This window comes from Phyllostomus hastatus, unplaced genomic scaffold (genome assembly GCF_019186645.2).
Source record: "Phyllostomus hastatus isolate PE091 unplaced genomic scaffold, TTU_PhHast_1.1 phas_contig_209, whole genome shotgun sequence".
NCBI lineage: Eukaryota > Metazoa > Chordata > Mammalia > Chiroptera > Phyllostomidae > Phyllostomus > Phyllostomus hastatus.
Genome location: NW_025333735.1, coordinates 16,075,766 through 16,101,449, shown reverse-complemented (window position 1 = coordinate 16,101,449; position 25,684 = coordinate 16,075,766). Strand labels below are relative to the sequence as shown.

Sequence of the window (25,684 nt, the reverse complement as noted above, 5' to 3'; positions counted from 1 at the left end):
TATAAATAGCCAAATGAAAACAAATAATGTTGAATTTGGTTTTTCACCATTATTTCCTTAGCATGAAAGCAACAATGTTCAGATTTCTAGATAATGGGCTACTATTGTAAAAACTTAAAATAAACCCCTGCAAAGTGTAAAATGTAAGTGTAAGAATAATGTTTGTATTTCTACAGTTATTACAGCACTTACTTCTGTCTACTGAGTAAAAAATTAGATGGTCATTCAAATTCAAATCTTATCAATGAACAATAGATTTTTCAAGGCATCAGTATATCATTATAAATAAAGCATTTCTGGAATTAATGTGAATTATGCTAATGCAACAGTCTATTTAGTCTTGTCTTCATAAAAAAAAATTCCCTAATATCATGATTTATTATTCTTGTGGAAGAATAAACAGAACAGTGACTAAATCACTTAAGTTTTATTTAGAACAGTGATTTAATGTGTTTCTGACTCAGTTTTATGAGACAAATAAGTATCCCAAGTCCCTTTGTATTTTATTCTTATTAATAAATGTCATGAAATAAGCCAATTTTTAAAACATTACATAAAATAATCATCTCAAATATATTTTCATATATATAGTATATAATATCAGAGTTCTAAAAACCTTTTCACAATAGTATTTTTGAAATCAAATTAATTAATAAAGAATGAAATATTAGCATCCATGGGTAAATATATTATGATATTGCAGATACAAGTATAGTTGCTTATCTGTATGTGGACCCTGTCTTTGATTACAAAAATAGCCCTTAAATATAAATGCTTGTGCTTTAACCTAATTAAATTCATAGATGATCTTTTCTTACCTTTTATTGAATATTTTATTGTTGTTCTATTACAGTTGTCCCATTTTCCCCATGTTGCTCCCCACTGCCCCACCCAGTCCCGCTCCCACAGTCAATCCCCACTCTGTTGTCCATGTCCATGGGTCATTCATGCATGTACCTTGAGGAGTCCCTTCTTTCCACCCATATCCCCTGCCCACTCCCCTCTGGTTCCTGTGAATCTGTTCCTTGTTTCCATGCCTCTTGTTCTATTTTGCTCATTTGTTTGTTTTGTTCATTAGGTTCCTCTTATAGGTGATGTCATATGGTATTTGTCTTGTACTGCCTGACTTATTTCACTTTTGGCATAGCACAAAATTGATAGCAAATTCCATTTCTTATATTTGGGTAACACTTTGTGAAAATGAATGGGCATATAGAACCATACCAAAACCTTGCTTAGTTGAAATAATTTAACACATTTTTAAAGGTCTCTTAAGGGCTAAAACTGATATTGTTCAGAGATGATAAATAATTTTGTAAAAGAGTAAGCTACAGAAAAAGAAAATTTCATTATGAAGACCTTACAATTTGAAAATATTCTATAGCAATAATTTTATTTCATGTTATACTTCCTAATTTCATTACTTTTTTTCCTTGCTCTTCTTTTAAATTTTCATTCAGCTTGGTGAGTCCAGACTATTGACTGTTATCATACATAAAACAAATATTCTTCATATTTTCTAACTTACTGATCTAATTTATAGGTTTGTTTGTTTTTTTGCTTCCAGTCCAAAGCCCTTATCCCTTTACAAACTGAAGCGCATCCAGAAACAAAGCAAAGAGTGTTGACAAACTACATGTTTCCCCAGCAACCTCGTGGTGATGAAGGCAAGTTGTCAGTAGAAATTTCTCCTATACATCTATAATTATTGAAAAAGAAATTCATTTTATGCTGATCTCTGACCAGGGACACTGATATATGGACAAGGCTATAAAGATAATTACCAGACAGACATGAATCATTTAGAGGTTAACTATAAGTATAAATCTTCATACTACAATATTCTAAGTAAGATTCCAAAAACATAACTCTTCCTCTTTATGTTAAGAATCTGACTTTTAGGATCAACTTCTTCTCCTGGAGGATTATAAGGCAAAGGACTAGACAACCAAAGGTGGTCCTCAGCTCATTGAAATGAGCTAAAAAGAGTTAGATCTAAAGGAATGTTCCAAGTGTTCACTAATTTCATGAATGAAATTTAAACATTTAGTCCAGTGATCCCAGGCCTCAAATTATTTCATGTTAAGAGTCAACCATAATAAGATGACTTGCAAATAATGACACAACTTTCTTTTTCAAGTTGAGTTTCCCCTAAACAACATTAGCAACTATAAGAATACTTTTTGAAAAAAACTAAACCTTTTTCAATAATTAAATCTTCTATCATATGATCACATTATTCATAAAATGTTTAAAGGAGTTTGTCCTTTACTATTTGGAATCCAACAGAAGCTTTCATGCACATTTTCTAGTCTTACAGTCACAGTAATTCTTAGAAGAGTAAACTCACTTTAATCCACCCATGAATTAAATCCACTCAATCCACTTGAATGACACCAACTTTTAAAGGAAATTATTTGCACATGGATTGTTTTATTTTCATGGATAACTGTAATAAATATCTTTAGACTTTGATTTATAAATGTAAATGAATCATTTTGGGATATTTTAGGATATTTTCATTCAAATTGGACTTACAGAAGTAGGAAAAGGGAAGAGTTGTTTTTATATGCATTTTTCAGCCTTCAATAAAATTGATATTTTGAATCTATGAAAGAAAAGTCATTGTAGGTATATAAAGTACAAGAAAACTCTCATGTAAGAATTGTTTTATTCATCTATCTTTACTTACATTTATATTTTAATATCCCTAGATTATCAAAATATTTCTTTTCAAAAAGGTACAGAGAAAAATGAAAATGCTTTATATTTATTGGTTATTTCTGAAGCCCAGTTTTACAGATTAAATCTGTAACTTGTTCCAGGGGGTGAGGTAAATATAGTTAGGTAAAGTGATGTTAAGGAATTAGCTTTGTTTTGGTTTGGTTTCCTTTGCAAAGAAGAGCTGGTATTAAAAAAGTTTCTTGACCTTTAATCAACTGAATCCTCTGGTTTTTAAGGCAGATGTGTATTAAATAAATTTTCAGAATCCCTTGCAACAAAAGAGGAAATATCATTAGCCAACATTTTTATGTAAAGATTGATAAACCATTTATTTTCAGTTAATTTGAGATATTTAGACTGAGACCTTCATGTTAAAGAATAAATTTTCCACATCTGTTAACCCTAAAAATGAACTGTCTTTTATTATTCCCACCCCCAACACACATGTGGGTGCATACACACAAAAGAATGTGATCTTAGACAATTTACAAAACATATAGTAGCTTCTATAAAACGCTTCAGAGGTTGGTAGTTACAAATATGGGCTCGTAATTACACAGATACAGAATGGAATTCTGCATTGGCTGCAGAGAAGCTGCATAACTTTGAGCAAGTCTTAAAACTCAGCCATCGTTTCCTCATTAGTAAATCGATGGTGATATTAGTACCACCATTGTGCTATTGTGAAGATTAAAAGAGACAATATTTTAAAATGTTTAATCCAGCTCTCTATTATGTCTGGCCTATGAAGAGCTCATTCTTTGCACTGGGAAACTTCCCAATCTCAATATATAATTAATGTATACTTAGGAAAGCTGAATTTGTGTTAAGATGTTAAAAGACCATGTAACAAACATCAGGGGAATTTCATTCCCTCTATCTTCCTTTTCTTCATTCTTTCTTCCTTTCTATCTTTATTTCCTTATTTTTTTCTTTATGTTTCCCTTTTTAAAAATCTTTGTAGGTGTTTGTAGTACCTACCACCACTGTTTGCCAAGTGTACTAACCTCTGTTAACACTTTATGTAAAAAAAAAATAAAGCAATAATATTTTGGAATCTAACTATAGATTTCCAGTCAGACAGTGACAGCTTTAACCCTACACTGTGGGAAGAACAGAGACAACAACGCATGACTGTTGCCTTTGAATTTGAAGACAAAAAGGAAGATGACGATAATGCTGGGAAAGTTAAGGTGACCTTTTAATTTTTGTTTTCTCTTTCTTCTCATTGCTTTTGCTTGTTCAGTGTTATTATTCAAATAGACTTTGGGACAAATTGAGTGACCTCTGCTAGAAGGTCAGATACATCTTTAAGTCTCATGGTAGTACCACCTTTCATGTAGAGCAGGATGGTAATTGTGGAAGCATTGCTGTGCTTGAGAATGAGACTAATGCCCCAGTTCTGACTGAGCACTTTTGATAAGCCACCCCATCTTACAGAATAACGTGAAAGAGATTCAAGGTAAGAAAAAGCCAAGGAAAAAAGCAAACAAATCTGAGTGATGGGCTTTACCTAAGCATCTTACATAACTTTTGAAACACTGAAAGGCTTTTCTTTTCATCACTGAGCAAAGCAACATGCAGATTGTATGAGGCCAAAATTAAACATTTTATTGAAGAGCCAATGGATAAATATATTACATTGGCATTAAAATCTCTGAAAGATTCTATATTCCTGGGATATTTGAAAAGATTCCTGGGAAATTTCTTAAGTGTGAGGACAAGTTTTAAAGAAAGTGAGGGCTAATAGTGTGTCATTTTCCTTAGGGAAAATAATTTTAATTGTTTAACTCCAAAGCATTCTTTTAAAAAACCCTTTATTGGAACTAATAACAAGTAATAAGGATGAATTTTAAAATCTATATTTTTATTATTGAAATTTGAAAATACTAGGATTCATATAGATTTTATCAATATCAAATCTTCATGTTATCATTATAGCAGCATCTTAAATTAATTTTGACGGTATTATTTGTGTACCTTTTCATCCTGGGTACTAACAGCTCTCACTCTTAGTAATTAATTTCCTAAGTAATTGTATATGCATTCTCTTAATAAACCTAGATTGTATGATGCGTTCTTTTCTGTCCTCTAGTCCCACATTTTCTAAACTTCTTTCTTAAGCCAACATACTTTAGAACCTTATTAGAATTAGGCAGTAAGTAATTGATAATGCATATCTATATCATTGTAGAGAGCCCAAAACAGATTCCCAATTTAAGATGATAATTTTGCTTTAAAATTTGGGTTAAAAATGTTTCTGGATGGCTGATTAGTGCTATCTAATAACAAGAGGCATTTTTATTGTGAATTTGTAGAAAAAACAATGCTAAACCAGAAAGAAACAAAAACCTTTAGAACATTTTTTAAAGAATTTCATATGTTAGATCCAGAACTAATGGATGATGCATTCTGTACAAGAGCTTTGATTCATTGTTTTACTTCATTAAATGTCAAAAACTACATATTTCTTCCTAAAAATCTATAGTCAAAGGACATAATGGAAAAGAGTGTATTTAATATACTTATATATGTGTCAATAAAAACATAAAATATAGTAAATTCAAACAATTATTTAGAAGCCCTGTTTGTGTGTTACATGATCAGATTTGTTTATAATCACAGTAGGTTCATTATACTTTATAGTACATTTTTCTCTATGTTTATTTATATTTTGTTCATTCATATTGTGGTTAAGCCATATGTGTTTCCCAAATCTCAAACTACTTGGCTTCAACTAATTTGAATATTTCCAATGCCAGAGGATATTGGAAAAATTAGAATACAAACAAACTTCTAAATAAATCATCATGGAAATATGATGAGTGGAATATACTGAAATCTTAAACTGAATTAATCACACTTTTCTGGTTCATTACACATACTTTAAATATAGCACAACTTTAGCTTTAATTTTCACAAAACTTGAAAAAGAACCAGTGACCTATGCCATCAACTTCCAAATAGAGTACAGTGTAATGCCCTACTTATAGTGTGTATAGTGTAGTATGAATGCTGCATTGTGTGAAGAAATTGTGACACTTTAGCTTCATATGATATTGCTACTGTTTTATTACATAGAGTTAAAACTAATTATCTGATGGTTGTTTTAAATGCATTACCCAGAGTGAAAAAAAATCAAGAGTAGAAAAATGATAAAGTGAAAGTGTTGCTACAGTGCTCCTCTTTCTCCCAGAAAATGGAGATTCCTTCTCCCACAGGATCACTCCTGCCAAGCCCCCTGGGAAAGGGGCCAGCGTGGGATTACTCTGCAACCTGCCAGACTGTCTGGCGATTGCTGCACACCATGGGCCAGGTGTGATCAGCAGATCCAAGATATGCCCGTCCCCCAGAATGACCCACAGCTGGCATGGGGTTGTATCAGTGGCCTCCAGCAGGAAAGGAGCATGTGCACTCCATTGCCAGTTGCAGCACAATCCACCACTCTTCCCTCTCTAAGTGGCAGACAGGTAGGCCTAGGTGTTGGGGTAGTAGAATCTCCCATGTAAAGGCGAACCTCCCTTGGAACAGTGGTTAATGGGGTATGTTCTGCATGACTTGGGATAAGAAATGTTGGTCACAGAAACGTACCAATTGCCAGTGTTTGATCCCAATTTAATTTTTGTTCATTGACATTAGCAGTGGGGTGGGATCACCTGAGTCAGAGGGGAGGGAACCGCATAATGAAGTGCCTAATGGTGGGATATCTGGCATGGTTTTTAAATTGGGTGCTTCATTTTGCTTTGTTTTAATATTTTTTAATTTAAAGTGTGGGAATACCAATAGTCAAGCAGAATGTTGATGACACTATTGATAAATTCGAAATTACCCCACACATACACACATTTTTTAAAAACATTAATTCTGGGGAAGATTAAATAACTAAACTTGATTCTTAAAATAGCATGGGATTTGAATTAAGATTTGCCAAGAGTAAACTTTAAGCACAAAGATGGCATCTATCGAAAAGTATCAATTTCTCTTTAATCTAAAGGCACAGATGAGAATTCCTATAAGAGAAGATTGGTTTGGGAGTTGTGGCAAATAGGGTTTCTTTACCTCCATGGGCTGGGTGTGTAAGAGTTTAAGGAAGAAAAACAAGTCTTAATGGGATGTGAAAAAAACATGGCATTTTTTTGTAAACTTTGTCATCCACATGTAATGGACTAGATTCTTATTCTGTCTTATATTCTTTCTATAATATAAGGCAAGCTGAGAATGCATTTTCCTAACTAAAACTGCTATGTATCTAAAATGTTCCATTTAATTTCTAATATAAGTATTTAACAATCAATAATCAAAGCATTAACTATTATTTCTCTTACTGGAATTTACAACCAAATCAAATTAAAATTTAACACTTATATAAGAAAACTATAGTTCTGTATATTCAAAATATCACTTCTAAATGCCCTAATTATGAGCACTAATTCTTTCCTCATTGCTAAATTTTGGGGAGTCTCCAACATCTTGCAGCTGCTATTTGCATTTACTGCACTTTGTTTAGATCTGAGATATAGAGAATCTTGTGAAACATTTCTATTTCTCAAAATTAAAATAAATAGCATTTCAGTAAATATCTTGCATTTTAATAAAATGTTTATGTGAAATGAGCAAATACTTTATGGTGAGTGATATATACAACATTTGGTAAGAACATAACTGACAGATTTTTCCCAACTACATGTATAATAAATGAATTTTTATATATTTTATCCCATATTAGAATAAGGGAATATTTTTAGCCTATATATACACAAATATATAGAAACTGCTTTTGTATTTGGGTATTAGTGAGTTATTAATATATTTTAATTATTACAAAAAATTAAAATTATCTCATTTAACTCAATAAAATTTACATTTTAGACTTATGGTATTTCTTCCACAAGATGGTACAAATATGTCCTCTACCTATAACAGAGAATAGCTCTGAGCCAAGTAACTTACATAGCATAAACTTTGGAGTCAAAGAGCTGAGTTTGAATTTGGTCATTGCCGCCTATTAGCTGTGTGACCCTGGGCGAGTAACTCATTCTGTCTGAATCCCTGGGTTATTTTTCCCCCACAAAATGGGAACATGCTTTAATGGGTCATGAGTTATCATTATAATCATAAATTATTAATTAATATTATTAGTCATTAATCATTTAAAGGTATATGGTAAATAATGAATAGGTATTATCACATAAATAACTAATACTAAAATAAATACCCCTATAAAACATTTTTCATGGTGCCCAATACATGGCAAGTACTGAAGAAATCATAGTTGTTGCTGCGTACAGTCTGAAGAACAATTTAGACAGTTATGGGTATTGTGGCTAGACAGGTATAGTAGAATCTAGAGTGCTAAAGGAATCTTCATTTTAAACTACATAAGTAGAATATGATATTAGAAATAGTATCTAATCTCTGCCTAGAGTCCATAAATTTTCAAAGGACTATCACATATATTATCTCATTTTAGCTCTCCATTAACACAAGTGTGTGGGAGAGAGATCATCACTCTCATGTGATGTCAGGAGAAAACTGATAGCTAGTCTAGGTACCTCTGGCTTCTATGTAGGTCTTCTGACTCCAACTCCAGTAAGTTCTGCTGAGGAACTAGTAAATGGAAAGCAAGGAGCAAATTGTCCAGGTGGAACAAATCCAAGCTTTATGAGACCTGATGTTTCCACAGTTTTCCCAGGGGCCTTTTAAGACAAAAATATAAAATAACCATGTAAACACATAAGTAGGGCTTCTCACAAGGCTTTGGAAAGAACACATTCATGAGTGACAAGCCCCAAAGCTTGAGCTTCATTTGCTGCAGATTTAAAAAATTTTACAGAGAAAAAATACCTAAACATATTCTGGTAATGTGACCACAGTATCACATTAATTTGCTTATAAAATAAACAGAAAATATTGGTACCATAGCCATTAGCAAATAGTCATGTAATTGTGTCAGATGGGACATAGCACCTGTAAAAAAAAGGAAATTACATTATTCAGTGAAGTACTTAATTCAATTAAAGAACACTTCACATTCTTGCCTTTGATTTAATTAGAAGCACAATGTTAGCATTGAGGATACTTTAAGGTACATAGAATTTTAATTTAATGACCTACTTGAAAATATTTTTCATTCATATTCTGCTGGTAATTAAAAATTAAAATGTTTTTAATTGGCATAATAGTCATACCATTCTACAATTTACATTTTTAAATGTAGAACTTGACTTTTAGTCCTTTGATATCAGGTACTTTGAAACAAGTTCAGCAATATAATTTAAAACATAGATTTAATTTGTGATTAACATTTCTACTACAATTCAAACAGCATATCCAATATGCATGCATTCAAATGGGCCTTGTCTAATATGGAATCATTCTTTTCATGTTTATTTAAGAATGCATTATAAGTTAAGTACCCTTAAATATATTTATATTATACTTTAAAAACTTATACTTTTTCTGTAAAGTCTAAATTTTTCTTGGGTTATATTTCTGTAGCTTTATTTCTATATGCTATTAATTTCATCCTTATATATTTGGGAGTATAAAAGATTAAATTATATTTCAACATTACTTACACTAGCAAAATTATCTGGTTTTTCATGAGCTTTCCAAAAATTTATGGGAAAAAATAATTTTCTATTTTTTGATATAGAAAGGAATATTAGAAATCATCTAGGGAAGTCCAATAGCAGTATTTGAGAAAGGAAATGAGCCACAAGAAAGATGAAACACTAGAATGACAAAGTTGGTGGATTTGCTAAAAACTGCAGATGAGCAAAAGTGTTTGGGTTCATATTCATAATCCTCAGATCTATACCACCACCACAGCCTCTTACATCCCATGAATTACACGGGTGTATGGGGATGGGTATGTGTGCCCTTCCCTCTTTCTTTCTCCCTCTCTCATTCCCACACTTCTTCAGCTTGTCTTCCACCTGCTCCTCCTCAAACTCTCCCTCACACACACTTTCCAGAGACACATACTTGCCACAATCACATAAGCCATTTCATTTTTTAAAGTTGGTTCTACTCAGATGCAAAAAGTCATGATTTTTGAACAAGTCTGACCAAGTAAATCTGCCCCTTATTTTCCTCCCATTGCTTTTGAATCAACAATAACAATTTGTATCTATTCCACTTAAGTGATATAAGTACTGTGATGTTTGAATATTCTATATGGAATGTCTCATATTTTCTCCATCTAAATTAAATGGGAAAAATAACCATTAATAATCATCTATATATATGATACACCAGAAAGGATTTCAAGAGTGGAAATAACTATCTGGGTAGACATAAGCCATAATGTATATGTTTGCCTAGAGTATCGTAGAAAATGCTCACAATTTTTTATTTCTCTTTATTGTAAGATATTACATACAAAGCACATTACTTTATTAGGGTAAAGATTAAATTTAAAGCCACCCTGAAACATACTCTCTTAAATATTAATAAGAATTATCTACCCTACCTTTTGATATAACATGCTAGTTAACATAAGCTGATATTTGGGTAGCAGATATTGTCACCTCCCAATTTTTAAATAAAGGATAATTCACTCTACTTGTAAATCTTTGGGGTCTCCTCCATCACCTGCATTAATATTTCAAATATATTTTAACATCAAAATAATGATATAAATAATAAGTCAAGGAAAGGATGAGCCCCTGAAGTATAAAAGCAGCTAATAATCACAATGAAATTTTTCAGAGATTACCAGTCACTTAAGTGTTGAATGTACTGCTATTTCAACCATTAGAGGGTAGGTCTAAAGATAGGATATAATCCCAAAATTGGGTTTAATCTGCAAGGGTGGGTCGGGGTGGAAAGTCCCACAAGCAGAGTGAGAGGCAAACACTAAATCTTCTAATCTACATAGCAATTTCTCAGCCAGCTCCACGCTCACTATACTGCATTTGCTTATGCTACTACATGAAAAATGGAGTAGTTTTGTGAACATGCTTGCTGAAGGTATTTTTATGTTAAATTTCTTTTTATAAACTTCTAGGTTGAAATAAACCTAAAACGATATCCAACTCCTTACCCAGAGGATTTAAAGAATATGGTAAAATCTGTTCAAAATCTGGTGGGTAAGCCAAGCCATGGAGTGCGTGTTGAGAATTCAAATCCAACTTCTAACACGGAGCAAACTGTGAAAGAAAAATATGAACACAAGTGGCCTGTAGCCCCAAAGGAGATTACAATGGAGGTATTTCAAGGTTATTGGTAATTGCCAGTGTGGTTTGGATTTTTTGAATAACTAAATGATATGTTATCTTTTTTAACTGAATAGATTTTCCTTAAAAAGTACATTTTATTTCTCAAAGTATAAATGCAGTCTCTCTACTATTTCAAACTATGAGGGTTGCATTTGAATAAATCACAGATAAATGATGCCCTCATGGCCTAAAATCATTAATACGGCTCCAAAAGTTCCAATACACACAGAAAAAATAATTTGCTCACCCAGCTAGCCCTGGCCAGTTCATGCGTTATGTCATTTTCATGATATCCTTTTGGCAACACCAAACTTTTATTGTATGAGTAATTAGAAGTGGCTAACTGAAGATTTTTGTATTCTATAAATCTCAGTAAAATTCAGATTCAGACACAAAAAATTTTTTAAATGTTTTGTGTTTTGGTTGCAGTCTCTCCAAGGAAACACTACTATTAACAACCACAAAAGAGGAGATAACTTAGAAATTCAGCTTTTTCCATTTAATCATGTCAACTTCATTTCTATATTGTAGAATGAGTTATATATTCATCCTTATCAATTTGTTTGGTCTGAAAAGAATTCAACTACATGTATGCCACCTCTTCACTATCTCATCAACTCTTCCGATAATTTGCTTCTCACCTTTTATCTTCATTAGAAACGTAATTGGTATGAAAGCATCTAGAAGTTGCTATAACTACTTCTCTAAAATTTACATTGGCAAAACTCTTTTACAAATCTGCATTTCAGAGCATCAATTTGTTGCACTGATTAAACACCAACTGTATATTTAGCACTGTGCTAAACCCTGTGGGAGAGAGAGGAGAAATACAAGATGTGTGCATAGTTTCTGCACTAATTTAGACCCTAGACAGGTAAACTTAACAAATTCGAAGTAATTAGGAAATATATGAAATACAATTATAAGGTTGGTTGTGTGATGGAGAATATAATACCCTAAGAAATTGGAGAGAATACCAATAATTGCCTATCAGTTAAAAGTTACTTGAAGCAGTTTAATGTTGAACTACATATTAATAACTGGGTGATTATTTTAAAATCAAAAAGAGAGGATGGCATTCCAGGACAAGTGAAAAGCTCGAGCAAAATTAAGCGTGGTGTGCAGATCTGTCTGTGGAAATTCCATTCCAGCCAGCCCAGAAGAGAGGCACACACATGGATACGTAGGAAAGAAAACTTAAGTAAACATTCATTTTTGTTGCCTTTTTCTCTTTGTTTATAAAATCAGTATTATTTACTTCTACATTCCAAAATATTATAGCTATGCTGTAATAGAGCAACATACTTTTCTCTAATGTCTGAGATATTGCAATAGTATAAAAAGGGCAGAAAAACAACTTCTGGAAGGTACATAGTAAAAACATACTTTGTATTTAAATCCCATGTAATCACAGTTTAACATTAAAATAACTGTGAGATCATGATAATTCATAAACTGAGTAATTTTACTACAACTGAAGAGATTGTAAAATACATCCTTGTATTACTTAATACAAGGATGCAATAGGTGAGGTAAGGAAAAGATGGCTTTGGTTATGAATTTAATAATCATTTTAGTGGAAGAAATAGATTTTAAAATTGTCCCACAAGTATTTCAAACTTAACAAGTCCATAGCTAAATTGAATGTTTCTTCCCCTCACTCACTTCTGCACCTGTATCCCTGATCTTGATCTCAGCTTGCACCATTATCATCTACTTCCTTATTTAAGCTAGAAATTTGGGTGGTATTCTGATTCCTTTTCCCTACTTTTACCCCACTCCCTTCCCCTTCCAAACAATCACCAAAGTCTATACATTTGTTTCTCCTGTTATCTTTTCAGGTCCTCAACTATGTCTTGCATTAGTGTAAAAACTGTCAACTTCCTGGCTCACCTTGTCCTCAGCTCCCTCCAAGCCTTACTGATGATCTTTCTAGCACAAATCAAATTTTGCCGTCCTTTCTAAAGTTTTTTTATTTATTTGTTAATTTTTAGTTACATTCATTGAGATGACATTGGTTAATTAGATCATATAGGTTTCAAGTGTACATTTTATCTGTATATTACATTGTGTACCCACCACCCAAAGTCAAATCATCTTCCATCACCATATATTTGGCCCATTTTAAAAATCTACAATGGCTTCTTATTGCCTAAGCCTCTTAATTAACTACAGTAGCCAAGCTCAGTAGAGAGAAGATTGAAACTCAACCTTCAGGTTATATTTATTTCTGGTCCACCCTTCCTTTTCACTGGTAACTTCAATACTTTTTCTGTTTTTTATTGTTATTCTATTACAGTTGTTCCAATTTTTCCCCTTTGACCTCCTCCACCCATCCTATGCCCTGCTCCCACAGTCAATTCCCACCCTGTTGTCCATGTCCATGGGTCATTCATACGTGTTCTTTAACTAGTCCCTTCCCCTTCTTTCTGCCATTATCCTCTCCTCCCTCCCCTCTGGTCACTGTCAGTCTGTTCCATTTTTCCATGCCTCTGGTTATATTTTGTTCATTAGTTTATTTTGTTCATTAGGCTCCTCTTACAGGTAAGATGATATGGTATTTGCCTTTCACCAACTGGCTTGTTTCACTTAGCATAATATTTCCCAGTTTCATCTATGCTGTCACAAAAGGTAAGAGTTCTTTCTTTCTGTTGCATAGTATTCCATTGTGTAAAGGGACCACAATTTTTTAATCCACTCATTTACTGATGGGGAAATTAGGCTGTTTCCAGCACTTGGCTATTATAAATAGAGCTGCTATGAACACAGGGGTGTGTAAGTACTTTTGAACTGGTGATTCAGGATTCTTATGGTATATTCCCAGCAGAGGAATCACTGGGTCAAAAGGCAGTTCCATTTTTAGTTTTTTTGAGGAAATTCCATATTGTTTTCCACAGTGGCTGCACCAGTCTTCATTCCCACCAACAGTGCACTAGGGTTCCCTTTTCTCTGCAGCCTCACCAGCACTTGTTGTTTGTTTTGTTAATGATGGCCATTCTGACCAGTGTGAAGTGATATCTCATTGTGGTTTTAATTTGCTTTTCTCTGATGGCTAGTAATGTTGAGCATTTTTTAATATGTCTTCTTAGAGAAGTGTCTATTCAGGTCCTTGGCCCATCTTTTAATTGGATTATTTGTCTTCCTGGTATTTACATATTTTGGACATCAAATCCTTATCCAGTGTGTTATTGGCAAGTATGTTCTCCCATATGGTCTACTCACTTTTCATTTTGATGATGATTTCTTTAACTGTGCAGAATCTTTTTTAATTTGATGTAGTCGCATTTGTTTACTTTTTCCTTTATTTCCTTTGCCCTAGGAGACATATTGGCAAAAATATTGTCACATGGGATATCTGAAATTTTATTGCCTATGTTTCTAGGACTATTATGGTATCGTGACATTTCTAGGATCTCTATTCTGTTCCATTGATTTATGTGTCTGTTCTTAAGCCAATAGCAGACTGTTTTGATGACACTGGCCTTGTAATATAGTTTTATATCAGGTATTGTGATCCCTTTTACTTTGGTCTTCTTTCTGAAGATTGCTGAGGCTATTTGGGGTTGTTTTGGGTTTCATATAAATTTTTGAAATATTTGTTCTAGATCTGTGAAATATGCCATTGGTATTTTAATAGGAATTTTGTTGAATTTATAGATTGCTTTGGGTAGTATAAACATTTTAATTATGTTAATTCTTCCAATCCATGAACATAGTATATGCTTCCATTCATTTGCATCTTCCTTAATTCCTTTCTTCAGTATTCTATAGTTTCCTGAGTACAGGTCTTTTACTTCCTTGGTTAAATTTAATCCTACGTGCTTTATTTATCTGCTGCTATAACAAATGGGATATTTTTCCTGATTTCTGTTTCGGATATTTCACTGTTGGTATAAAAAGATGCCTTCAATTTCTGAGTATCAACTGTTATCTCACCATTTTTCCAAATTCATTATCAGGTCAAGTATTTTTGGTGGAGACTATAAGGTTTTCTATGTACACTATCATATTGCCAGCAAATAATGGCAGTTTTACTTCCTCCTTCCAATTTGTATGCCTTTCATTTCTATTTCTGGTCTGATCACTGTGGCTAGAACTTCCAGTACTATGTTGAATAAGAGTGGTGAAAATGGATACCCTTATCTGGTTCTAAACTTAAGGGGAAGGTTTTCAGTTTTTGCCCATTGAGTATAATGTTGGCTGTAGGTTTCACACACATTGCCTTTATTATGTCGAGGAATGCTCCTTCTATTCCCACTTTTCTGAGTGTTTTTATCATAAATGCGTGCTGGGTTTTATTAAATGCTTATTCAGCATCTATTGATAGGATCATGTGATTTTTGTCCTTCATTTTGTTTATATGGTATATTACATTTATTTATTTGCAAATATTGTACCATCCTTGCATCCCTGGAATGAATCCCACTTTGTTGTAGTGTATTATCTTTTTAATGTATTGCTGAATCTGCATTGCCAATATTTTGTTGAGGATTTTAGTGTCTGTGTTCATCAGAGACATTGGTCTGCGGTTTTCTTTCTTTGTTGTGTCTTTACGCAGTTTTGGAATTAGGATGATACTGTCCTCATAAAAAGTTTGGAAATCTTCCCTCTTCTTAAGTTTTTGGGGATAATTTGAGAAGAGTAGGAGTTAGTTCTTTTTGAAATGCTTAGCAAAACTCACCTGTGAAGCAATCCAGTCCAGGGCTTTTATAAGCAGGGAGTTTTTTGATTACTGCTTCAATTTCACTAGTTGTTATCAATCTAGTCAGGCTTTCTGCTTCTTCTTGATTCAGTTTTGGAAGATTGTATGTTTCTGGAAATTTGTCCATTTCGCTTAGGTTGTCCAATTTCTTGGCATATAGTTGCTCATAGTAATTTCTTAAAATCCTTTGTATTTCTGTGATATCATTTGTAACTTCTCTTTCATTTCTGATTTTACTTCTTTGGGCCCTCTGTCTTTTTTTCTTGATGGATCTGGTTAAAGGATTATCAATTTTATTTTTTCAAAGAACCAGCTCCTGGATTTTTGATTCTTTGAGTAGTTTTTTTTTTTAGTCTCTATGACATTTAATTCTGCTCTGACCTTGATTATTTCCTTCCTTCTACTTGCTCTGGGCTTTGTTTATTGTTGTTTCTCTAGCTCTTGTAAACTTAGAGTTTGGTTGTTTATTTGAAATTTTTCTATCTTCTTTAAATAGAACCATATTGCTATGACCTTCTCTCTCAGGACTGCCTTCTCTGTGTCCCATAGGTTTTGGATTGTTCATTTTCATTTGCTTCCTGAAACATTTTGATTTCTTCCTTGATCTCATTGTTAATCCATTCATTATTCAATAACATGGTATTCAGTCTCCATGTATTTGAATGTGTTTAGGTTTTTTTCCTTGAGGTTAGGTCCTAGTTTCAATCCATTGTGATCTGAGCACATGCTTAATATGATTTCAATTTTCTTGACTTGTTGAGGCTTGTTTTGCTTTATGTGTAGTTTATCTTTGAAAATGTTCTATGTGCATTTGAAAAGAATGAATATTTTGCTTCTCTGAGATGAAAAGTTCTGCATATTATCAGCAAAGTTCATTTGATCTACAGTGTTGTTCAGTGCCACAATATCATTGTTGATTCTTTGTTTGGAAGACCTATCTGTTGTTGGCAGTGGGATGTTAAAATCCCCAACAATGACTGTGTTGTTGTTGATATCTTTCTTCTTTAATTCTGTAGTTGTCATATTTCCATTCAATTCAGTATCTGATGGTTCTGAGTGACGGTTTTTCTATATTTTTGTAATTTTGATGTGTTTGTGGGAGGAGGGGAGCCAAGTCTGCCTACACTGCTATCTTGACTAGAAGTTTCCTTATCAATGTCTTTCTTGAAGTCCTCTGAGATTTTCCTTATATATTTAGGTACTCCTATGTTGGGTGCATATGTGTTTATAAGGGTTATATTCTCTTGTTGAACTAATCCTTTTAGTATTATGTGGTTACCTTCTTTGTCTCTTTTTATGGCCTTTGTTTAGAAGTCTATTTTGTCTGATATAAGTATTGATACCTCAACTTTTTTCTCATGTCCATTTGGTTGGAATATTTTTTTCCATCCCTTAACTTTCAGCCTGTGTAGATCTTTTGTTCTGAAGTGGGTCTCTTATAGACAGCATATATGTGGGTCATGTTTTCTTATCCATTCAGCTACCATATGTCTTTTGATTGGAGCATTTAATCCATTTGCATTTAAGGTTATTATTGATAGGTGCTTATTCATTGCCATTTTTTCCATACCTGTGTAACCTATTCTCTCTCTCTCTCTCTCTCTCTCTCTTTCTCTCTCTCTCTCTTCCTCCTCCTCCTTTTTCTCCTCCTCCTCCTCTTCCTCCTTCTTCTTCTTCCTTCTAGCAATCCCATTAGCATCTCTTGCTATGCTGTGTTGGTGGAAATATACTCTTTCAGCTTTCTTTTGGTCTAGGAAGCTCTTTATTTCACCTTCCATTTTAAATGGGAACCTTGCTGGAAACAGTAGTCTTGAGTACAGGCCCATGTTTTCCATTACTTGAAATATTTCATTCCAATCTCTTCTGGTTTATAGTGTTTCTCTTGAGAAATCAGCGGCCAGCCTTATTGGAGCTCCCTAGTATGTTACTGGTTGTGTCTTCCTTGCTGCCTTTAAGATTCTCTCTTTGTCTTTAAATTTTGCCATTTTAATTATTATGTGTCTTGGAGTTGGCCCCTTCTGATTCATCTTGATTGGGACCTTCTGTGCTTCCTGAACTTGTATGACTTTTTTCCTTCACCAAGTTAAGGAATTTTTCTGTCACTATTTTTTCAAACACATTTTCTACTGCTGGCTCTTTTTCTTCTCCTTCTGGTATTCCCATGATATGAGTATTGTTATGTTTCATGTTGTCCTGAAGCTCCCTTAAACTATCCTCATTCCTTTTGAATCTTTATTTTTTGTTTTGTTTTGTTACTCTGGCTGGGTATTTTTTCCTACTTTGTCTTCTAGATCACTGGTTTGGTCCTCTGCTTCATCTAGCCTGCTTTTAATTCTTTCTAGTGTATTCTTCATTTCAGATATTGCATTCTTCATTTATTCCTGGTTCTTATTCACAGTTTCTATGTTCTTTTTCATGCTACTGTAGTTCCCACTAAATTCTTTGTTGCTTTCTTAAACTTCCTTGTACTTCTCACTGAGTTCCTTGAACATGCTTATAACCATCATTTTGAACTCTATGTCTGATAGACTTCTCGCCTCAATTTCATTTAGCTCTTTTTCTAGGGATTCCTCCTTTCCTTTCAGTTGGGGGTTATTTCTTTGTCTCCCTATTTCAAGTGACTCTTTTTTGTTTCTGTGTCTCAGATAGCTCTGCTTTGACTACTTGTCTTCATGAAGTGGCCTTCCATTGGACTTAGTGGTACAGTCTCTTTAATCTCCTGACCTGCATGCTTAGGGATGCCCTTTATTCCATTTATGTGGGTTCTCTTGTTGTACTTGGGCTTTGATATTGATGGCTCATTCATTGGTGGGCCCTCCCCTTTGGCTATCTAAGTGAGAGTCACAACCCCTACCACATCCTGTAAGCTGTTGTACAGGTGCTGGTTAACAAAGTGATACCACCCTGAAAGCCAAACCCATACCAGCAATATCAACTGCAAATCAGCAAAGATTAATAAAGGTTGAAAGAGATTAAGAATATTATAAGATAGAAAAAAAGAATATGAAATGACTAAAGGAGGGAGAAATGATTTTGAAAGAGAAGAGGGAGGAGAAATAATAAGAGTAGGGAATAGAAACAAGGTAAAGAAAGGGAGAAAATAAAATTTAAAACATAAGTAAAAGGGGGAAGGGTGATGGCAAAATGAAGAAAAGGGAAGAATATAATAAGAGGTTTGAATAAAATTACAAAAACTGTGACCCAATAGGAAAAAAAATTACAGAAAAATCACACAAGGTTAACAATGACCTATGAGCAAAGATTAATAAAGGTAAAAAGAGAATAAGAATATTACAAGGAAGAGAAAAGAGAACATGAGATGTCTACAGTAAAGAAAAATTATTTTGGGAGGACAGAGGGGAAGGAAATAATAATAATAAGGAATAAAATCCAGATTAAGAGTAAGGAAAAAATAAAATCCAAACTCAAATAAGCAAGGGAAGGAAGAAGGCAAAATGGAGTAAGACAGGGAGAGAGTAACCTATGAGATTTGAAATTAAAAAATAGTGAACAAATAGTGAACAAACTGAAGGAAAAAGAGCAATAACCACAATATCCATGCCAAACAAGCAATAATTTGTAAAGGTAGAGAGAAAACAAGATTATAAAAAAGAGAAAAGGAATGAGAGCTGATTAAAGCAAAGAAGAATGATTTTGAGAAGATAGAAGGAGGAGAAATAGTAAGTGTAGGGAATAGGAACAAAGTGTAGAGAGGGGGTAAATAAAATTTACAATGAAAATAAGAAAGGGTAGGAAGAAGGCAAAGTGGAGTAAGACAAAGGAAGCATACAATGTGACATTGGAAATAAAAATAAGGTTAAAAATATGTAAAAATCTAAATAAAAAGAATGAAAAATAAAAAATAAAAATAGTGAGTTAGTTGGAATACAGTTGAAGAAAATGAAGAAATGTTAAAGGACCACAGGAGAGAAAAAATATTGCAAATTCTGGAAAAGAACAAGGTAGAATTTATCTCAGCAGAGTTTCACATTTGCCTTCTTTCTTCTCCTTCGGGATCTGCCTCTGGCTTTGTATCAGCTGAAGGTCCAGGTGTGGATTGTAACTTCTGGTAGCACCACATGTACCATCTTTACCAGCCTCTAGAGGGCCTTCTATTGTGATCAGGAGGACAAGACCCCTGGTTCTCCACCCCCCCCCGGGAGGTGCTGTTCAGCCTCCTGGGAAAATTGTGCTTGTGTTTCCCCTGCCCCTGTGCCACCTATCTTGGTCTATCCCAGCTTGTTTCCAATAATGTATAATTTCTGATGAACTAACTGTTTCAAGGAAGGGGCCAATCTGTGTAAGAAAATCAGCTCTTTTCTGTTTGGTGCCATTGGCAGCTCTGTGTGAGAGACAAGGCTAGGCAGAGCTCTGATTCCCCTTTGCTGCCCCAATTTCTGATCTCCCTACTTTGCAGGCCTCAGTAGAATAGGACCCTAGGAACTAGTGTATTTTGTCTTCCTGAGAGAAGTTCAAAATTACTCTATTTGCGGATTCTATTGCCTTTCTCCTGCAGATATACACCCTGCAGGGGGTTCTTGGGCCTGTCCTGACAAGCTTCCCGGTTGGATGTGGTGCTTGCAATTCTGCAGGAGGTAGAGGCTGGGTACAACCTCCCCTTCCCAAAGGTTTGAATTCTGTTGGGGAAGGGGATTCAGCCTGGCTGAACTCTTATAATAATCTGCGGCACTCAACTCTTGCCCATTAAATTCTCAGCCCACTGCCCTCTTGGTAGACACAGTCCCAAACTCTGTTTTGCGTAATCCCTGGCTTGCTAACTGAACTGGGCTGGGGCCAGAAATCCCTTTGCTGTGCAATTTTCTGCTCTCCCTGCCCAGCTATATTCAGTGGGAGCAAACTATACTTTCAATCTTGTCCCTTTGTTGGCAGGGCAGCTGCACACAGAGTCCCTGCCCAGCACACTTTAGCTCCTCTTTTAAAAAGTCTCTCTGTGGCACACCATGCAGCACCAAGTCACTGTCTGGCTTTCTGAGTATGCCCCCTTTCCAAAAAGCCAGAAGTCTCGCAGGGATATGGCTGTCTGCATCCTGCCTCCACCCAACTCAGGTGCAGATAAGAGTCCCTCTCTCTCTCTCTCTCTCTGGCACTCTCCAAGTTGGCATTTGGCACTGCAGCTATGGACGTGCTACTTGCTGTGTGTGTGTATCCTGGATTTCCCTGACCTCACACATCCTCACACATCACTCTTGGAAAGAGTTTGTGGACTCCCTGCTTGGGACTGGGGTCCTCTGCCCTGGGAGGGGAGGGAACCAAAAAGCTACAATTTCTAACCAATCTCTCTGCTGCTATGGGCACTGCACACAAGGTATTTCCCCTTGGACTTATAAAATCTCTTTACCACCCGTTGTGAAGCATCTTCTGTACTCCTCTGCTCAAAATTTCATATCAGCTAAGATTTCATTGATTGTTCACGTTATTTGTCAGAAGATCAGCCGAGAATCCTAGTTGAGGCAAAAGCAAGTGGACTGAGCTTCCACTACTTGACCACCATCTTCAAACCCCCACTTTAATACCTTTTCTCAAATCAAGATTCTAGATCAGCAGTATCCAACCTATGGCCTGTGGGCCGCATGTGGCCTAGGATGGCTAAGAAGGTAGCCCAACACAAAATTGTAAATTTACTTAAAATACTATGAGTTTTTTTGTGATTACATGTTCCAATGTGTTTAATGTGTGGCCCAAGACAAAGCTTCTTCTTCCAGTGTGGTCTGGAGACACCAAAAGTTTGGACACCCTGCCTAGATTTTTTCCCAACTTTTAGCAATCTAAGAACAAGGAGAAACTGTTGCTTTCAGTGTCATCTTTTCTCTTGAAATCACTGTCCCCAAATTATGGTGCTACACTGTATGTTTTCAGCTCCCAGATAAAAAAGATAATCAGGTATCTAACTAATCAGTGTATATTAAGCATTTCCATTATATGCTTTGCCCTTGTATACCATTTTTGAGTGATTATTTAGTTTATACTGTCAATAATGTTGAAGAGGGTATCACACATTCATGGTATATTTATGTATGTGGTTAAATATGGAAATCCAAGGGGAAAAAAAAAGAAAAACAACTGAGGTAGGCAGAACCAGAAGCAGAAAACGGGGCGGGGGGGTGGGGAGTAGATTACAAATATACAGCAAGGAAAAGGGAAATACAGCAGGAAAAAGGGAAAAGGAAAGGTCAACATTTATTGATCACTTTCTCTTTACAAACACTATGCCTACAGTGTTAACTACACTGAACAGAGAATACAGCCAGTAAAGCCACATGAATGAGGAGGACAAGAAGATATGCAAGTTCTCCTCTGCTCTCACTTTCCTTTATACATGCATTGTGGGGTTTGTGTTTGCTTTTTCTTCACTTTCTGACAGCATTCAGGCTGCTATAACAGAAACCACAGACTGGGTGGCTTATAAACAAAGCACATTTATTTCTACAGTACTGAGGCCAATTAGTCCAAGACCAAGACACCAGCAGGTGTAATGTCTGGTGAGGGCCTGCTTTCTGGTTCATAGATGGCCATCTTCTCTCTATGACTTCACATGAGGGAAGGAACCAGGGAGCTCGCTACTGTATAAGGGCACTAATCTCATTGATGAAGGCTCTACCTTTACTAATCACCTACTAAAGACCCCACCTCCAAATACCATCACATAGATTTTAAAATGAATTTTGAGAAAATACAAAAACTCAGTCTGTAGCACCAACTCTTTACATGACTAGAACATCCTCATCTTTTAATTTTTAGCTCAATGATTATTACCTCAACAGAAAGGCCTTCCTTGATCATTCTGATCTGTAGGACCCTCTGATCACCCTGCTTATTTGCATTAAATATAATTAAAACATTTAGGATTATTTTATTTATTAGCTTCAGACATGAAGGCAGGCACCATGTCTACCTTGTCCATTGCCTGCCCAGGTCTAGCACAGTGCCTGCTATAGAGTAAGGGCACAATAAAGATCTGTTGAATAAGTGAATGACTGATATTGCCTAGTGTTGTAACCCTGGTAACATGTCTGCCTTTTCATCCATAGGAAGTTTATCGAGGGCAAAGGCAATTTCTCTGATTTTTTGTTGAGTCAGTGATTGGGTATTGGCTGTCATACCTGTCCACATTTTATCACCTTTTTGTTGAATAAAATGTATTTTAACAACAACAATCTACTACTTGGCCAATAAAATAAAGTCTTCTTAACTCTGATGATCTAATACATTATATTATGTATATTAATACATTGATATAATGTTATGAGTAAAGGTAAAAATATTATGATGGAGAGCATTGTGGAGTAAGAAAGGCAGGGAAGGAGGAGGGAAGGAGGGAAGGAGAGTGGTACAGTGAATGAAGCTGTGACATAAGTATAGGCTAGAGGTTCCTGGATTCTTGGTATACAAATGCCTTTAGTGATCTAATAATTTTGATTAAGGACCCTAGACCAAAAGAAACATCTAACAGTTCCATTTTTTAAGTAATTAGGTTCAAACAACATAGTATGTATCTATGTTCTACTTAATGGTCATACTTAGTGGAAAATAATGCACATAAATTAAAAGCGAACATAATATTTTTATTTCATTTTTAAATAACCAAAAGTACTTATTAAAGGAATGCATGCACCTGTTGGACACCACCCACCTTCCCAAACCTTGAAATCATATAGATACTGCCATTCTAATTTCTGTTTTACATTTATTTTCAGGGGACACTTGTTTGATGGTTGTTGTTTGATCACAGCCACCATCAAAACCCCAACTTCACAAACATTATCATCAAAAGGAATGTGCAATCTCATGTTAAAACTGAGAGCTACCTGGATAGAGGTAGCAGTTCACACAGTATCTGGTTTATGTCAAGTATTGTTTTGCTTCCTCAAATATTTAAAATGACCTATGTGTCCCTGTGAATTAGCAACAGCACCACAGGTGCCTCAGAGCACAGTTTGGGAACAAGGAGTTCTTTGAAGTCTAGCAGACACTGATTCAAATATTGACGACCTTGTTTGCAACTGTGTGACCTTGACAAGTCACTGCAACCTCTCTCAGCCTTGATTTCTTTATCTTAAAAATACAGATAATATTATATGATATCTCAATTTCCCATAACTTTGCACACAAGCATCTGTGTTGAGTTGAATTATAACTGCTTTTTTGTATTTGGAGAGAGTATGACTCTTGAACTTGAAACTTTTTAAAAAATAGAGATAACAATAACACTCAAAGTTTTGTGGAAATGAAATCAGATGAAAACAAGTATTTACATACATACATAACAGGGGTTTTTTTGGCACGGAGGAAAGATACAGTAAATGATGATCTCCTCCTCCAGGAGAAAATGAGGTGTTAATCTTGCTCCACCCTCTTTTAGGCCTTCTGTGAGTCACTGCCTTGCCTTACAGAAAACTCACTGGATACCTGTTTGCCATGTCACATGCCCAAAGATTCTACACTTTCCCTCTGTTAGGAGACTCAGTCTAATTTTTTTTTCTATAGAGGGACCACATCTTTCTCCTGTTAACAGAAAATAGTCAATTAACCTTGAGATGTCCTTAGAAGCTTTTATTAATACTAGACCTATTCTCTCAAAAGTTCACACACGAACTTTTTTTTCCCCTTGGACTTCTTCCTTAGGCTCCCTTTCACCACAGCAGTAGCAGCCACGGATTAGTTTGAATGGTGAAATGTGGTAAAAAAAAAAAAAGGAAAAAAAAGAATTATACCTTTTTGTTCCCCTCCACCTCTGTTTCCTCACCAGGAGGAAATAATGGGACCCCCATTAAATTCTATTTCCTACCAATAACTTCACCCACATTTCCAACATGAACTTAATTCCTCTAGCCTCTCTGGAATTTATAGAGAAAAAGTTAATAATTTAATGTTTTTCTGTTGGACAGTTAATTTTGTTTTGTGAAGTGCACTTGAGAAATGAGCTTTTCTTAGGGTATACAATATATCATACACAGTATGATATATTGTGTATATCATATATGATATATATCATATCATACACGGTATGTGTATATCATATGCAGAAGACCTTCAAGTAAAACAGATCCCAGTTCAAATCCTGACTCTACCACTTTTGAGGTTTGTGACTTGGATTTATGATTTTACATCTTTGAGCCATTATTTTCTTATCTGTAAAACAAAGATGATAATAATAAATAACTTTAAAATAATACATAATAAAAATGTTATTTAAATGATTAACAGGGATAATATAAAATGTTTACCATATTAGCACAGTAACAGACATGTAATATTTTCTCTATAACTGATGCCCATCATCATCATCGTCATCATCATCGTCATCATCATTTTGTTCATAAACATGAGAGAGTCTAACTGGATCAGTGAAATCCATTATTCTTGCTTCAATAGTGTTAGTCTCCTAGGTGGCAGGCCACAGGACTCTAGAGGAAAAAAAGCAAGTGTATGATTAGGTGATATCATCCTCTCAGTCACTAGGGCTCTTTTTTATTACAAATAGAAATTCTTTAAAAAATATATTCTTGAGTAGGGTCGGACACTTGAATCTGAGTCAGACCATAGCTACAATGCAGAGCTCCAGTCACTATTTTGGGGTACAAGTGTGAAAGTTTGATCTAAACATACCAGATAACTTGATTACTGAATGTCTAAGGCGTAAGAGAAAGAATAGTAAAACCCTTAATTATATTTACATCCCTGTGTTGTACAACTATTTGGTTTGTTATTTTGACTAAAACAAAATGCCTGTACTTCAATATTAAGTGTCAGAAGAATATTTTAATGGTATTTCAAAAAATAAGTTCTATTCATATTTGTAGAATATTGTACTAGACAGAAATTTGCACTATTTTTTATTATCAATTACCTTTATTTTATTGATAAACAGAATAAGGTATAGAGAGGTACTCTGACTTGCCCAGGGTAACCTGATTAATAAATAGTAAAACAGGAATAAAATGCCACCTTGTAACTGAAATTTTTTTGAAAGTCTGTTATATTTTATGCCTTTCATGGTACCATTTATCAAAAACTT

The 25,684-nt window shown here is 34.6% G+C and overlaps 1 protein-coding gene across 2 annotated transcripts in view; it reads left to right on the top strand.

The window, feature by feature from the left end:
* Nucleotides 1–25,684, top strand: part of LRRC7 (leucine rich repeat containing 7) — a 495,696-nt gene that overhangs the window by 380,804 nt on the left and 89,208 nt on the right. For both annotated transcript variants that reach the window (XM_045835283.1, XM_045835282.1), the window contains 4 exons: nucleotides 1,568–1,667; nucleotides 3,793–3,917; nucleotides 5,946–6,194; nucleotides 10,736–10,936. In XM_045835283.1, coding sequence (XP_045691239.1) covers nucleotides 1,568–1,667; nucleotides 3,793–3,917; nucleotides 5,946–6,194; nucleotides 10,736–10,936 — 675 coding nt within the window. The remainder of the gene's footprint in view (nucleotides 1–1,567; nucleotides 1,668–3,792; nucleotides 3,918–5,945; nucleotides 6,195–10,735; nucleotides 10,937–25,684) is intronic.